The sequence below is a fragment of the Strigops habroptila genome, chromosome 5 (assembly GCF_004027225.2).
Source record: "Strigops habroptila isolate Jane chromosome 5, bStrHab1.2.pri, whole genome shotgun sequence".
Lineage (NCBI taxonomy): Eukaryota > Metazoa > Chordata > Aves > Psittaciformes > Psittacidae > Strigops > Strigops habroptila.
The window spans coordinates 64,813,635-64,827,971 of NC_044281.2; the positions used below are offsets into that span (position 1 = coordinate 64,813,635).

General features: G+C 45.3%; 1 protein-coding gene across 4 annotated transcripts in view; it reads left to right on the top strand.

Annotated features, from left to right (window-relative positions):
- The first annotated feature begins 352 nt into the window (after positions 1-352).
- The window catches only part of TBC1D12 (TBC1 domain family member 12), a 48,746-nt gene continuing 34,761 nt past the window's right edge, over positions 353-14,337 (top strand). The window contains exon 1 of one of the 4 annotated variants that reach the window (XM_032919963.1): positions 353-608. Coding sequence is in view for 2 of the 4 variants with exons in the window: in XM_030487851.1 (XP_030343711.1) it covers positions 2,218-3,038 (821 nt within the window). In the remaining 2 variants the exon portion in view is untranslated. Of the gene's footprint in view, positions 609-2,021; positions 3,039-14,337 lie in introns of those variants that run through there. The other 3 variants (XM_030487853.1, XM_030487851.1, XM_030487852.1) reach the window with 3 other exon arrangements.

Here is a 14,337-nt window from a genome sequence, read left to right on the forward strand (position 1 = left end):
TCCTACACATCCTTCATCCACCTTCCCAGTGTTACCCTGAGTTTTGCGATCCCCTCGTTGCTCTGGAGCTGATTCACTCCGTGATTTCAAAATGCCCATCCTATTTATCTTTTCTCTCTCTCCCGTTCCCCTCAGAAGGTCCTATCTCCTCAAAAAAGAGCCCCAGGCAGCCCCATCGCTGTCCTACTCGCCCCGTCCCCGCGGGCACCGGTGCGGCCCGTCGGGCAGGCGGCGGCTGTGCCGTGCCAATACCCAGGGGCCCGCGGGCTCGCACTTGAGATGTCCCCGGCTCTCCCCGTCCTCCCCAGGCCGCGGGAACGGCTGCCCCGTGCCCCGCCCGAGACGGCACGGCGCGACTCCGCTCCCCGGCGACGCCTAGCATGGCCCCGGGGTGAGTAACGACCCCGAGCGCAATCCCCTCTGCCGCGAGCGAGCAGGTAGCTCCGCCCCGGCGGGCAACCGGGCCGGGGTCTCCGTGACTCCTCCGCAGAGCCCGCCTCGCTTCAAGAACCGGGATTACGCATCCCGGGCCGCGCCGCGCCGCCGGCTGCCTCCGCGCAGCTCCGTCTATGCGACGCTGCCGCCTTCCCGGTCCTGCCTCACCTCCCGTAAGCACACCTTAACCTATGTTACCAGGCGTCCCTCGCAACACCCTTGCTGCTGTTAAACGTCTTTTTTATTATTGCTATTCCTTTAAGGGAAAAGAGGGGTAAAAATGTCAAAACCAAAACTACCGAGCGCCCTGCGGGTCCTCTCCTTAAGCACGGGCATCCTGGCCGCGGCCGCCGGTCTGCGGTGCCCGGCGGCCCGTGGGTGCGCGGGGCGGAGCCGGCGGCCGCGGCTGTACAGAGGCTGTGTCCGGCTGCCGGCCGCGGCGCGGTGGTAGCGGTGTGCCCGCAGCGTGCCGGGGTGTCCCGCCGACTCATTCAATCCCAGCACACGGAGCAGGCGGCGAGGCCGGAGCGGCGGCCCGGGCGGTGGGTGCTAGCTCGGCTCTGCGGGAGGACACAGGCTGCCGGCCGCCGCGGTGGAGTGGCGCGGCCCGCCGGCGGAATAAACCTGAAGGCTGTGCTGCCATTCAGTGGGACCTTGATAGGCTGGAGAATTGGGCAGAGAGAAACTTAATGAGGTTCAGCAAGGGCAAGTGTAGGGTACTGCAGCTGGGAGGAAGAACCCCAAGTAACAGCATAGGTTGGGGCTGACCTACTAGAGAGCGGTTCAGCTGAGAAGGACCTGGGAGTGTTGGTTGACTGTGCTGGCAGTGTGCCCTTGCGGCCAGGAGGGACAATAGTCTCCTGGAGTGCATCGGGAGGAGTGTGGGCAGCAGGTAGAGGGAGGTGATCCTCACTCTGCTCGACCCTGGTGAGGCCACATCTGGAGTACTGTGGCCAGTGCTGGCCTCCTCAGTACAAGACAGACAAGGAGCTACTGGAAAGGGTCCAGAGGAGGGCCACAAGGATGATCAGGGGTCTGGAGCATCGTTCTTACAAGGAGAGATTGCAGGAGCTGGGTGTGTTTAGAGCAGACTGAGAGGAGATCTCATTAATGCATACAAATATCTCAAAGGTGAGTGCCAGGAGGATGGTGCCAGACTCCCTTCAGTGGTGCCTAGTGACAGGACAAGGAGCAATAGCCATAAACTCAACCATAAGAAGTTTCACCTCAAAACGAGAAAGAACTTTACGCTGAGGGTGGCAGAGCACTGAACAGGCTGCACAGGGAGGTTGTGGAGTCTCCCTTTCTGAAGACATTCAGAACCCGCCTGGATGTGTTCCTGTGTAACCTGCTCTAGTGGCCCTGCCTTGGCAGGGGGTCAGACTGGATGATCTCCAGAGGTCCCTGCCAGCCCTGGCTATTCTGTGAAATACGGTATATGCTGCGCGCCTTTAGCTGTACTACGGTCGGGGCGGAGGGCGGCCTCCGCGGCACCTCCGTGGCTGGGAAGATCCGGTCTAGTTGGCATCTCTATGGTTCCGGATGTGGCCGCGCCGGGGCGGGCGCGCCCTTCCCGCCCTGCCTCTCTATGGTGACTTTCCGGGGGGAAGGGCCGGCGCCGCGCGCCTGCGTGAGCCGGGGCCGCCGCTGCCCGACTCGGTGAGCGCCGCCGCCGCTGCGGAGGAAGGCGCGCGCCCCGCCCCCCTGGGTCCCCGCCGCGCCGGGGGGGCCGCGCCCCCGCCCCGCTGCGCCGCTGGCACCCCCGGGGCTCCGCGGCGGCAAATGGTGGGGCCGGACGATGCCGGAGCTCCGGGCAGCGCAGCCGTGCTTCCCGCGGGCCGGCAGGAGGCGGCGGAGGAGGAGGCGGCGGAGGAGGAGGAGGAGGAGGACGGGGAGCGGGATGGGAGCCGGGGCTTGAGACGGAGGAGCGGCGGGCAGGAGCGGCTGCTGCAGCGGTACCTGGCGGCGGGTGGGAAGCGGTGCCCGGAGAAGCCCGCCAACGGGGCCGCCTGCGCTGTGGGCCACCGCGGGAGGATGACCAACGGGGACGTCGGCTTCCTGCTGCTGCCGCCGCCGGAGGAGCCGCCGCCGGAGGAGTCGCCGCCGTCGCCTCCCCCTCGGGCAGGACGGGCCGAGCCGGAGCAGGATGAGCCGGAGGAGGAGGAAGCGAAACTGCAGAACGGGGGCTTCCTCCCCTGCCCGCCCAGCCCGGGGGGCGGCGGCGGCCCCGCGGGAACCGCTTTGGAGGAGCCGCTGAGGAACTGCCGGCTGCGGAGCGAGGCGGAGCGGCGCGGGGGGACCGTCAGCAGCCCCCCGCCGCCCCTCGGCCCGCGGGACGACGCCGGCAACCGGGCGCAGGCCGCCCCCGGCGTGCGGACCTCCCGGGGCGCGGCGGAGCTCGCTGGCCTTCCCCTCGGCTTCACGGACGTGAACCTGAACTCCCGCAACACCTACGAGGTGAGCCGCCGCCGCAGCGCCCCGGACCACCTGCCCCACGGAGGGACGGCGCCCGCGGCCCCGGCGCCGCTGCAGGAGCCCGCGGAGAGGGCCCGGCGGGCGGGCATCGCCGGCGCTGGCAGCAGCTTTGCCGAGTTCTTCACCAGGTAAAGGGGCAGGCGGCGGGGCCGGTGCTGGCGCGCCCGGCAGCCCTGGCGTGGAGCTGGGACGGGGATGCTCCGCGGGGCGCGGATTGGGGTCTGCTGGGGTGTTGGGGTTGTCCGAAGGACCGGGTCAGCAGGGTCTGACTGCCGGGCAGCGGTTCCAACCCTGACGGGCGCTTTTGCCGCCGAGAAAATATTATTACAGCGAGGAAGAAGCTTTGCGTTGGGCGTGAGGGTAACGTGGTAAAGGTACTTTTGCTGTGACAGACTACACGGACTTTAAGATGGAATTTGCTTCCTGTGCCAGAGCATTTTACTTTCAGAATGAACACAGTGGTACTGATGAAGCTGTTTGTGGGATATGATGAGAAGTGTTGGTATTGGAAGCTCTTTTGGGGTGATTCTGAGTATTGCTGTGGAACCTGCAAAGGCTCATAAAGCTCCTGCTACTTGTTGATACTGTAGATACAGTTCTTTATTCCAGTGTGTAGTGTGGAAAGCTTTAAAGACTAGGCTTAGTGCCCAAATTAACTGGGCTTCTTTTAAGTTTCTAGCACAACATCAAAAGCTTTCGGACATCTACCTGGGGCACCTGGGGCTCTGTAGCATCAGTCACTCTTTAACATACTACACAGGAGATGCATCTTGACTGTAATGGTTTCTAGTATACCCTCTATTATTTCTATTATGTTTGAAGAGGGGAGTTTAATTTCCAATTTTCTAGCAGTTTTTATTTTCCAAACCCTGGGATTATAGTTACTGTGTGACAGTCACTCTGATAGAGCAGTGGGTCTCTAATAAAGATTAAATTTATTAAGTGAAGAATTGATGTATGAGAGGAGAGGTTTGATCTCAAGGCAGGATCCCAAATTGAGAAATAAGCTCCTTCTGCTAGCCCTCAGGAAAAGTGGAGATGGATTCATGCCTGAGGATAAGGATAGTGGCAGTTTTAGGGTAGGTTTAATGCCTCAGCTTTGTTTCAAGGATGGGTTGAGAGATGTCCTTCTATTCCCAGTATTTCCTGTGAGTGTTCTTCCCTCTCACACCCTTTTTTCCCGTCGTGTTACGTGGACTGCAGTATATTATCTTCCCTTTGCCTCATTATTTGAACGCTTTGACCAGTGTCATTGGTACTTGTTGCTTTTTGCGCCAGAGCAATAGCTTAATGAATTTCTGGAGGATTTTGTGTATAGAAAATGCTGAACTTGGTCTGCAGTGTAAGTTGTCAGTATACACTGATGTTTGCTGTTTTCAGTGAAGGCTTGGGTAATACATGGAAAAAAATTAATTGCTTCTATCCTGGCAAAAGTTATAGTGCTGACACCTCAGTGAAAAGAAGGATTTGCCAGAGTCAATTTCATAGCCCCTGACTGGCCCAGCTGGCCGTGCCTCTTGTGCGTTGGGCCTGATGAGCAATATTGGCTTTAGAGGCTTTACTTTCAGCTCTGCCTATACATCCATAAAAGTGCCTCAGTTACAACTGATTTCATCTGACCAGCCAAAATAGGATCTTCTAACAAAAAACCATCTACTGATTAAAAAAAAACCAAACCAACAAACCAAAACCAATCAACCAGAAAACCAAAACAAAATGAAACTTCTCTTCCTTGTTAGATTTGTCCCTAGGTACAGTAATACTAGTTTGTAGTCTCCATTGCTTAGCAAAGTGGTAACAAAACTTTCATAATTTTTTTGGAGTAGTTAGTTCTTGTCTTCTGAACTATTTCTGATACTTTAAAGGCTTAGACTTCTCACGTTTTTTTTAAACTGCTCAGATTCATTCAAAACTGACAGTTGCCATTTGCCATTTGTACGTGGATTTTTCTCTAGTTCTTAGAAAGAGAAGTACCTTGGCTCTCAGTAATGAGGACTAAATTTTATAAAAATTGCCCTGTGATTGAATGTTGTAGCAACTATACCTCCTTGTGAAGCTTCTTGGCAGATGGTTGCTTGTATTTTTGAGTAGGCGCAGAGCCATAAATGCTGTTGCTCCCTAAAGTTTAAGTAGTACCAGGTGGCTGTGTTCTATCAGCAGTACTTGCTGAGAGAGGATTCATTTGTGTTTTGTCAGGATGTGTACCTGCTCCCACGGTGTATAAGAAAAGGTGCTGGATACGTTAAACACAGGTAGTTCAGCAGCCTGGAGCATTTTACATAGGATGTTTTGCACTTGTAATGCTCTTTGTCTGGTTTACAAACTGTCTAAATTTCTGCAGTTCCCATTGCTTTTCCTAACAGTTATATGGAAATTCTTTTAAACGGTGGACATTTCTTGCTGTTCTTTAAAAAATAAGACAAGGCAAGGGGGAAGTCCTGCTGCCTTCATTGTGAAACTTTCATTGTTGTAATTGCCGTGACTGAACAGTTTGACCAGGCAGATCTGGGTTAGGAGGCTGCTGTTTCCAGCTGCTTGCTCCCAGCTCTTCAGTTCTCAGACTGGCCTGCTTTGCAGTTATTTGAAATGATCTGTGTTAATTGTCTGTCTGCATTTCACTGAGCTGGAGGAGAAAGCGATTGAGGTGAGGTAGGGGAAAGCGTGAGCAGCTGTCAGCAGCAGCATCTTACCCAAGCTCTGCGACAGGAGGAGCAGCAGTGCCCTTGAGAATTGTCAGTAATAACTATTTTAAGATCATGGGAAAGTTCACATTAATGATTATAGCTTTCTTTTTCAGGTAAGTACTAGGTGTAATATTTGGCCCTGGGATCTTAAGTTGTATCTGTGCCAAACTACTAAGCCTGTCAAATCAATGCGAACAACTTCTAACTGAAAAATAATCGTTTTTGCTGTCTTTTTGTTCTACCTCTTTGTTTCTCTCAACATGTGAACTGGGATGCCTCAAGTAAGTCAGAGCTATGTGGAGCAGAGTGCCGTGGCAAGGAAAATTGCATGACTATGGTCACTTGTCTCCACTGTGCTACTGTTATGGTCAGAGCATTAAGTGGCTTCTTGAAAGTCACCTGTCACTGCTTTGTACTTCTGTGTATGATTCATAATATGGTGATAAATAAGCACTGCTCTTATGGTTTGTGGTCTTTCATAGCAGCTTACAATGTTCTGTTCTTAGGTTATTGGATCACTTCTGGGTAATCCCAGCAGATTTCTGTTGGGTACAGAATGGTTCAGTGAGCAGGAATGTTGCATGGACAGTTGGATTAAAACCATGATGGTTACCTGCAGTGTGCTTTATTCCCCAAAGTGGCACATACAGAGCAGAATAGTAAACCAAAAAAGGCAAGCAGCAATGAGTATTCCAGGGCTGAGATTAAGCCATGGTGATTCTGAACCTCTTGTAAAGATTAATTATACTTCATAGTTCTACACGTACATGCCAGGCATCTTCTCAGCTTGTGTAGATACTGTTTCTTTCCAAAGTGTGTGTTTACTAAATAAATATAGGTATCATGGAATGGTTTAGGTTGGAAGGGACATCAAGGATTATCTAGTTCCAACCCCTCTTCCATGGTCAGGGGCACCTTCTGTTAAACTAGATTGCTCAAAGCCCCATCCAACCTGGCCTTGGACACTTCCAGGCGTGGGGCATCCACAGCTTCTCTGGGCAACCTGTGCCAGTCTCACCACCCTCACAGGGAAGAACTTCTTCCTAATATCTAAATCTACCTTCTGTCAGTTTAAAGCCACTCCCACTTGTCCTGTCACTACATGCCCTTGTAAAAAGCCCCAGCTTTATTGAAGGCCCACCTTCAGGTACTGTAAGGTTGCTATTGACAACAGCAGTGATAATTACTTTGTTGTAGTAAAGCACTACTTCCCCAAATACTTGTTTTCCAGAATCCACCTAGCAAGTCTTCCTGATAAAATTGCAAAGAGTAATTCATAACTGCCACCTCTCAGAGGACTTCATGTGCTGTGAGCAGTAGGCGTAAAGGGTTGTAAGCATGTATGGTAGTTGGCACACACATGCTTATAAAACCTGTGTTTAGTCTTGTCCTTCCTCACCCAGAATGGTAGTGCTTATTGTCCAGAAGTTTTAAAGAATCTTCACTCAGGGAGATGGTGGAAAGTTGAAGGGAGTAGTATGTGTAGGAACAAAGAACTGAGAAATCACTGAGGCCCACATCTTTTTTTCCTCCCTCTTTGTAAACACAGGTCTGTGGTTCAGTAAGTAGATAGCTCTTAGAAGCTACTAATCTTGCCCCTACAGGTGGCCTTGACTGAGACTGTGAAGGTTTGCAAAGAGGTTCACATCCCTGAGTATTGTTGTTTGTGTACATAGTAATGTCTCTAGATCTGTGGTTTGTATTTCAATTTATTACTAAGTAGAACTGGCAGCTTTTTGCGTTATATAGGCATATACCTAGTCTACAGTTGCATCTTGTGAATGTTTAATACCAGAATTGATGTTTTTCTTTGTATACAGAGCTTTTCTGTTTCATAAATCAGTGAAACTTCAGGGGGTGTACTGTGCCTCTGTGGGGAAAAAGTCTATTTCATGGTGTTTTGGTCAAAAATGAGTCAGGAGGAGGGTGAGCTGTACTAGTTACCACAGATCTTCTAAACCTCGTGTTTGTATAAAGATCAAAGAACATGTTGATGGAGGCAGTTCACAATGCTTGGTTTATGTTCCTCTATTACCTGTGCCTATACTTGGTCAGTTCTTGCTGACATCCTGAAAGACTTGTGTGTTTGGTTTTGATTTTGGGGTTTTTACCTTGTTTAGATTTACTAAAAAAAAAATAAAATAATAAATACAGAGTGCTTCTAACAGGTCAAAGAAATAAACTGATAAGATATCAGGAAGATAATTAAGGGAATACAACAGATCTTCCCCCCAGGGTACCCTTTACCCTTCTGTCTTTGTTAGATGTAGGTTTTTTGCTTTCTCTAAGCAATCTTGTAACTGAAGTGAACAAGCTGATACTTACAACTGATTTGAATTAAAGCTGACTGGAGAAAGCGGGCAAGAGCACCTGGACCCAGATCAGTGACTAACTTGAACAGTGTTATTTTTTTCCTGTTAGAGAGACATAATTAACTTGATATAAATAGGAAAAAGTATTCATATTGTCAAAACGAGAAGCTTCTCTGTAGGCTCTTCATTCACTGTTTGCTAGGAATGATTTGTTTTATGAAGTTATGTTGACATGTTAGCCAGTTTCTGGCTCTCAGTCATATGAATAACAAATATAATGACAGAGTAAATGTAATCTCCAAAGTTAAACAAACTGTAGCAAACTTGACAAATGGTCAGCATTCTTTTTATATTTTTTTAATTTTTTTTTTTTTTTTGTTCTCCCAACTTTTTAAATAACTGTGTACACAGAAAACTTTACCCAAACCTGCTATTCATAAAAAAAGGTCAAGGAAATATCCCTGCACATCTGAAGCTTCTCTTGCAAGTGCGGATCCCACTGTAGCAAATTAAATGTTTATGACAGTAGCCTCTTCAGTTCCAAGCAATTCACAAAAATGAGCAAGTCCTCAAGGTCTGTGAGTTGAAAATGCCTGTTTGAGAAAGTTTTAATCGCGGGCCTCATGATGTGTAGCTTTCAAGGAGTTTTGTGTTTCTGAAAAACATTGGTAATGGGTGTTCCACTGTAAGTATGTAATATGTTTTCCACCTCTGTTATCATTTTGGCTAGAATGTCTGTTGAGTAGCAAACCAAACAGACTTTGTTAAATGGTAGTGGAACAATCGTATACTGATTTAACTCTGGATAGGTACTGGATTGCTGTATTGCTCTAATTTCTGCATGCAGCCTGTCCCCACACCCCCTTCTAAAAACTTGACTAAATAGATGTTGCTCCTTAGACCTTAGAGCCATACATATAATCTTCATCAATTTAAACTTCCCTAAGTATTATGAGCAATTTCTCTTCTCTCCTTGGTTGTCAGTGTAGCATTCTATGTTGGTACAGATATTTGCACTGGGAGCCTTATAATCCTAGTAGGATTTTTCCTGAAGTAAGTTCTCCTTAAGCTAATGCTGTGGTTTGTGGTTTTGTTTTTTTGGGTGCGTTTTTTTTTGTGTGTTGTTTGTTTGTTTGGGTTTTTTATTTTGTTTGGTTTTTTTGGGGTGCGTGGGGTGGGGGCTGTGTGTTTTCTTTTTTTTCAGGCCAGAGAGCTGAAATTGCTGTTTAGTGTACAACACACTTGGAGTCATAGCTTGTTTTGCTAAGGACTGTTTTACAGAGGTATTTAAACTTAACCTGAAAGTATTACCCCACCCTGCTTCATTTTGCAGAAGGCCTTTTTCATTCCTTGGTCTCTTCTGCTTATTTTCTGTCCTGGAATTTCTTACAGACTCTACAGTGAGAATAGCGTGACAAAGTGAATGGGATCTCTCTTCCGAATAGGGTGTGACTAAAAGGAGAATGTTTTACATGGAAAACAACCACCAAAGGAGGTCGCTTTAACCACAGCTGGCATCTAAGAAAATGATAGTTTTATGCTTTTGCTCTCCTGGCTGTTCTATTATTCATTAAGCTATTTTGTCTTGATTGTTTAAGGGGGGAAAAAATAAAAGTTTAAGGGTTTTGGTTACGTTTCATTTACATGAATGCAAAAATTATTATTCTTCCTTTCAGTTTCTGGGAACTGCTGAGATATTTATGATATAAAGCCTGTCCTCTTTTATCGCTTATTGGTCTTGTTTGTTGTCAGCTGGGAAGGGACTAGCTTTGGACTGGGCAGTAGGCATTGCTTTAAGCTCCTCAGCCTCAAACTGTGCTGTGCTTCTCAGCCTTTTTATTATTGCTTTCTAAGGAAGTAAAGCTTAGGCAGTTACTGCCTGATCTCTCTAATACTGCAGCCTGTTAGCCAGGCTTAGTCAAACCTTTCTGAGATTGAAAGGACTCAAATATAAAAATCTTACAAGTCTTTGAATGAAGACTGAGCATAAGGAGGGTGTGCAAAAGAGAGGTTTTGCTAATTTGGCTCTGTATTTGCAGAAACTAGTCAGCTGTGTGAACACCTGCAGAGCATATTGCTTCTGGCCTGGCACTGGGGTAGCAATGTGAGAGGTGGATGGATATTGTGTGGGTGAACTTAAGACTTCAATTAGTTGAAAACTGGTTTTGATGGTCATAGATGAGTTTATTCTTCCAGAACTTCTGAGAGCCAAACACTCAGACTGGTGTTCCTGTAAATTCCTTTCCTGCTTTCTTACCTCTTCATTGAAAGGGTTGTCAAGCATTAGAACAGGCTGCCCTGGGAAGTGGTTGTCACCATCCCTGGGGGTATTTAAAAGACGTGTAGATGTGGTGCTTAGGGGCATGGTTTAGTGACAAACTTGGCAGTGTTAGGGTAATGGTTGGACTTCATAATTTTTAAAGGTCTTTTCCAACCCAGATGATTCTATGATTTTAACTTTTTGCTGTAAACTTCAGGTGTTTTGCAGGTTGCTTGCTGTTCCTCAAATTCTGCAGGCAGCTGTGTGGTAGATTGGGAAATTTCTTCCTTGCTTTCTACAAAACCATCAGGCAAAACCAAAAGGAATTGGGCTCATACGTATTAATATCTTCTGTCTAACAGATCAAAAATGGATTCTTGCATTTTGTAGTATTTCTGCAAATTTATTGCTGAAGCAGTGACATAAAATATATCGTGAATTGCTAACTACAGCAGAAACCTGATATGCTGAGTGGCTACACAAGTAGTACGGTAGTATTTTGTAGTCCTACGTTACACAATTAAGTAGTCAACATGCACTCTGTCTGGAACCAGAAAGGAAAAACATTAACTGAGGCTGAACCAAGCTGGTCAGAGTAGTAAGCATCACCAACTTGTGGGACAGTCTTCAAAATAAAACTATGCCCGGTGTTTGAGCTTACAGTTCACAGACTTGTAGGCTGTGTCAAAGGCTGGAAATTTTTCTTTCTCAGCTTTGTCTTGAAAACATGCATAGTATAGGAACATGTGGACTATAGGTTTAGTGGCTGCTCTGATAAAGATGGTGACTTTTGTCTTAACTGAAAGTGAGTCAGTCACTACTAGAACAGTATTAAGTAGTTTGCTTCATTAGGTTGTACTTTTGTGAGATATCTTGGTGAGCAGATTGGAGAATTTGCTGTTGTCAGGAAACAAAGGGAATGTGTCTTCCCTGCTTCTGGTATTTATTTTATCCTCTGTGAGCTGCTGTAGCTCACTAAGCCAGGGTGTGAAAAAATTTGGATAGCTTTCTGTGCGATTAGTGAGTCAAATTGACTTGCAAGGTATGGAGAGTCTCTGAATCGATGCAGCAGAAGGGAGTGTAGGACATGAATGGTGCAAAGAAAAGAAATGGGCTTCACCTTAGTGGAGCTGAAACAGCTTGGCCATTATGTGTGTGTGTGAAGGAGCACTGTTTTCCTTAGAGTACGTTGCTGGTTGATCAGCTCAGGCTTTGTTGGAGTAGGTATCCCTGGCCATGCACAAAAGAGCAGAACATCTGTAGTCAGTTGGTAGAAATTCTCCACTTCTTGCAGCTGTGATCTAGAATTTTGTTTAGATTTTGTGGGCAAGTGAGATTTGGTTATTATTATAGATTGACCATAGTGTTAGATGTAATGTCAAAATAGCTGCTGAACTGCCTGATTAAATATGAAGATGATAGACTACTTTGGCACAGAGCTCCATTTTGCCAGTTCACTTTGAAAAGTAAAGGTGAGACCACACTGGTTATCTTCCTTTACTCTTTTTGTAGTTGAGCATTCCAAAGTGTAACTGTGTCTGTTATCTTGTATATGTGTCTGCTTGCTTATGTATGTTTTTGAATGCTTAAGCCTGTTTGTAAAGCTGACCCGTGCAACAACTTTTTAAGAGTATAATGTAGACAGTTATAAGACTGTTTACCAGTAATTGTTCTGTACAGTATGTTCTGTAATAGTGCTAAATGATTTCAACTCTTCAAACTTCTCAAGTGTTAGTATTAAAACCATTTGTATAGCCATTTTGGGACTGGTATCAACTAGGAGCTTGAGTAGTAGGGTTGATCTAATTTAGTATCTTCAGTGCAGTTCCACAGTAGTTCTGTTAATTTTTGTGTCTTCTCTGAGAGACCAGAAACCTCCTTCTCTACCGCTCAGTCCTTAGCATCTACTCCTTTACAGTTCATTAGCTTTCAGGTATACCCAGTTGTAGCTGAGGGTTTAGTTTACCGATAATATCAATGGAAATGTCATTAAAAAGGAAAAAAAAAAAATTACTGCAAGCTTGGTTTTGTTGAAGAAGCATATTCTTCTGGTTAGGATTTTTTTGTTTGTTTGTTTGTTTCCTTATCGTATTTTGGGGGGAGGAGGGGAAACCAAAAACTTGCTTGTATAGCACTTAAGACTGTAGAGTATTACATATGCAAACATTGACATTCCTTTGGAGAGGGTGGTTTGGAATATTCTTTGGCTTGTTTTGGTGTGGAGAGGAAGAGTAGTTCTTTGTACTGCTAAAAGGTGCTAAAACTAGAAACATCCCATAATAGGTCTGTGTTTGGGGATAACAAAGAGACGTAAAGAGAAGTTTGTGTCTGGCTTCTTGTAGCAAGGTGGTAGAAGAGGTGAACTGTAAAATCCGTTCGATCACCTCTCCTCCAGTATAGGGCAGAACTTGGAAACTTGTGCTCGGAGCAACAGTATAAATGCATTGAATCAAATCAGGCTGATGTTATTCTAAGTTATTGAAACTAAAAATGTAGAATGTGTAATAAATTATAAATTTATTTTATTAGTGTGGTGTTCTAAATCTCCATGTTAAGAATTTTAAACTAAGCCTAAAAACATTTGCATATTAACTATCAAGGTTGAAATGTGAGAGTAAAGGATGAATTGAAAAGCATATTTGTAAAGTAGGGGGTATTTGCTCTTAACATTTTTATGTTCACGTCACTTTTCCAGCCATAACTAATAATGTAAGAAGACATGTGAAAATCAGCAAATAGTTTCTGGGCAATGTCATATAATTAAAATCTAAAATAACAGGGAAGCGGTAACACCCTATCCATTCGTCTAAGAAATAATTACTGTCTGCACTCTGAACACATTATAACTTTTTGGATGGACAGTTTTTTTTGTCAATTCCTACAAATTGTGTACTGTATATAAACAGTTTAAAATGTAGAAATAGAATCCCATTTTTGTTGCTCTTCAAGCTTTGTAAATGGCTAACCAAAAAGGTTTTATTTCCTTTTAATGATTCATTATTTATGCTTAGAGTTGAATTACGTTTGTTTCTGTATGTAAATTATTGAGAAGTCTTGTTTAAAGCAGAGGAGCTAATTGTGTATAATCAAGCAGTGTGTTTTCTGCTGTTATTTCCAAATTGTTGCACACAGGACCTTAACAGAATGGACAAGACTCGAGTATGATGAAAAATTCTGTTGTGTTCTTAAGCGGCTTTTGTGCTTTGCACATGGAAAAACATGACATAAAAAACATGCCAATGTGAATGTAATAATTCCTGTTATGTGCTCACAGTCTGGAAGGAATATGGAATCACAGGCTTGCAGGGGTCTTCAGAATTTGTGCAGACTGTTCTGAAAGTATGGATTTAAGTCAAAATGATCAATTTTAATGCTATACCAGTAAAAATGCATCTATAATAATTCATGGGACATACCTCTTCTAACTCTTCACTGATACAGCTCTTTGGATAAAGATACATAAGTAGTTTCTTTATCAGTTTGTCTTTCAGCTTATTCAAATTTCAAACATAGACCTATTTTATATGCCTAGGAAGCTTATTTAAAAGTTAGCATAGGGATGGAGCCAGAACAGGCTGTGTGCATAAGCAGAACTCTAATCTTTGTGGAGATGCAAAATCAGTTGTATTGTAACACATACAGAGTTTTAAATGAGTTTTACTTCATATTCCTGAGGTTTTATTGGAATCAATGGATTTTAATGTAGTTTAGTTATTGCAGAGAAATGCAGCTACTGGGTTTTTTAAACTGCATCCTTGTAATTATTTAAAAAAAAAAAAAAAGGGCAAAAACCTGTGCTGTTTTTTGTCCAGCTCAGTGCTCATTTGTCACATTAATTCCATGCTGGATTCCCCTTCTAAGCCTTTGTGATTCTGGGAAGAAAAGTTTATTTGCAATAGAGTAAGGATGCTTTTGATGTGATGCCGGTTCTTTCCTGTTTGTCTTGCTTGCCTGCATTTAACATGAGACAGTTGTCTTCTATGCGGTGTCTAATAATGGGTACTAGATGCTTAATAAAAAGGAAAATATAATCAGACCTCACTTCCTTTGTTGGTTCTTGTGGCTTTCAAATCTTTACTCAGCACTTTCCTGTTGCCATAGGTCTTGAAAGGTGGATGCAATAAGAAGAAATTATTGTTGCTCGAAAATGACAGTAAATCAGGTCATGTGT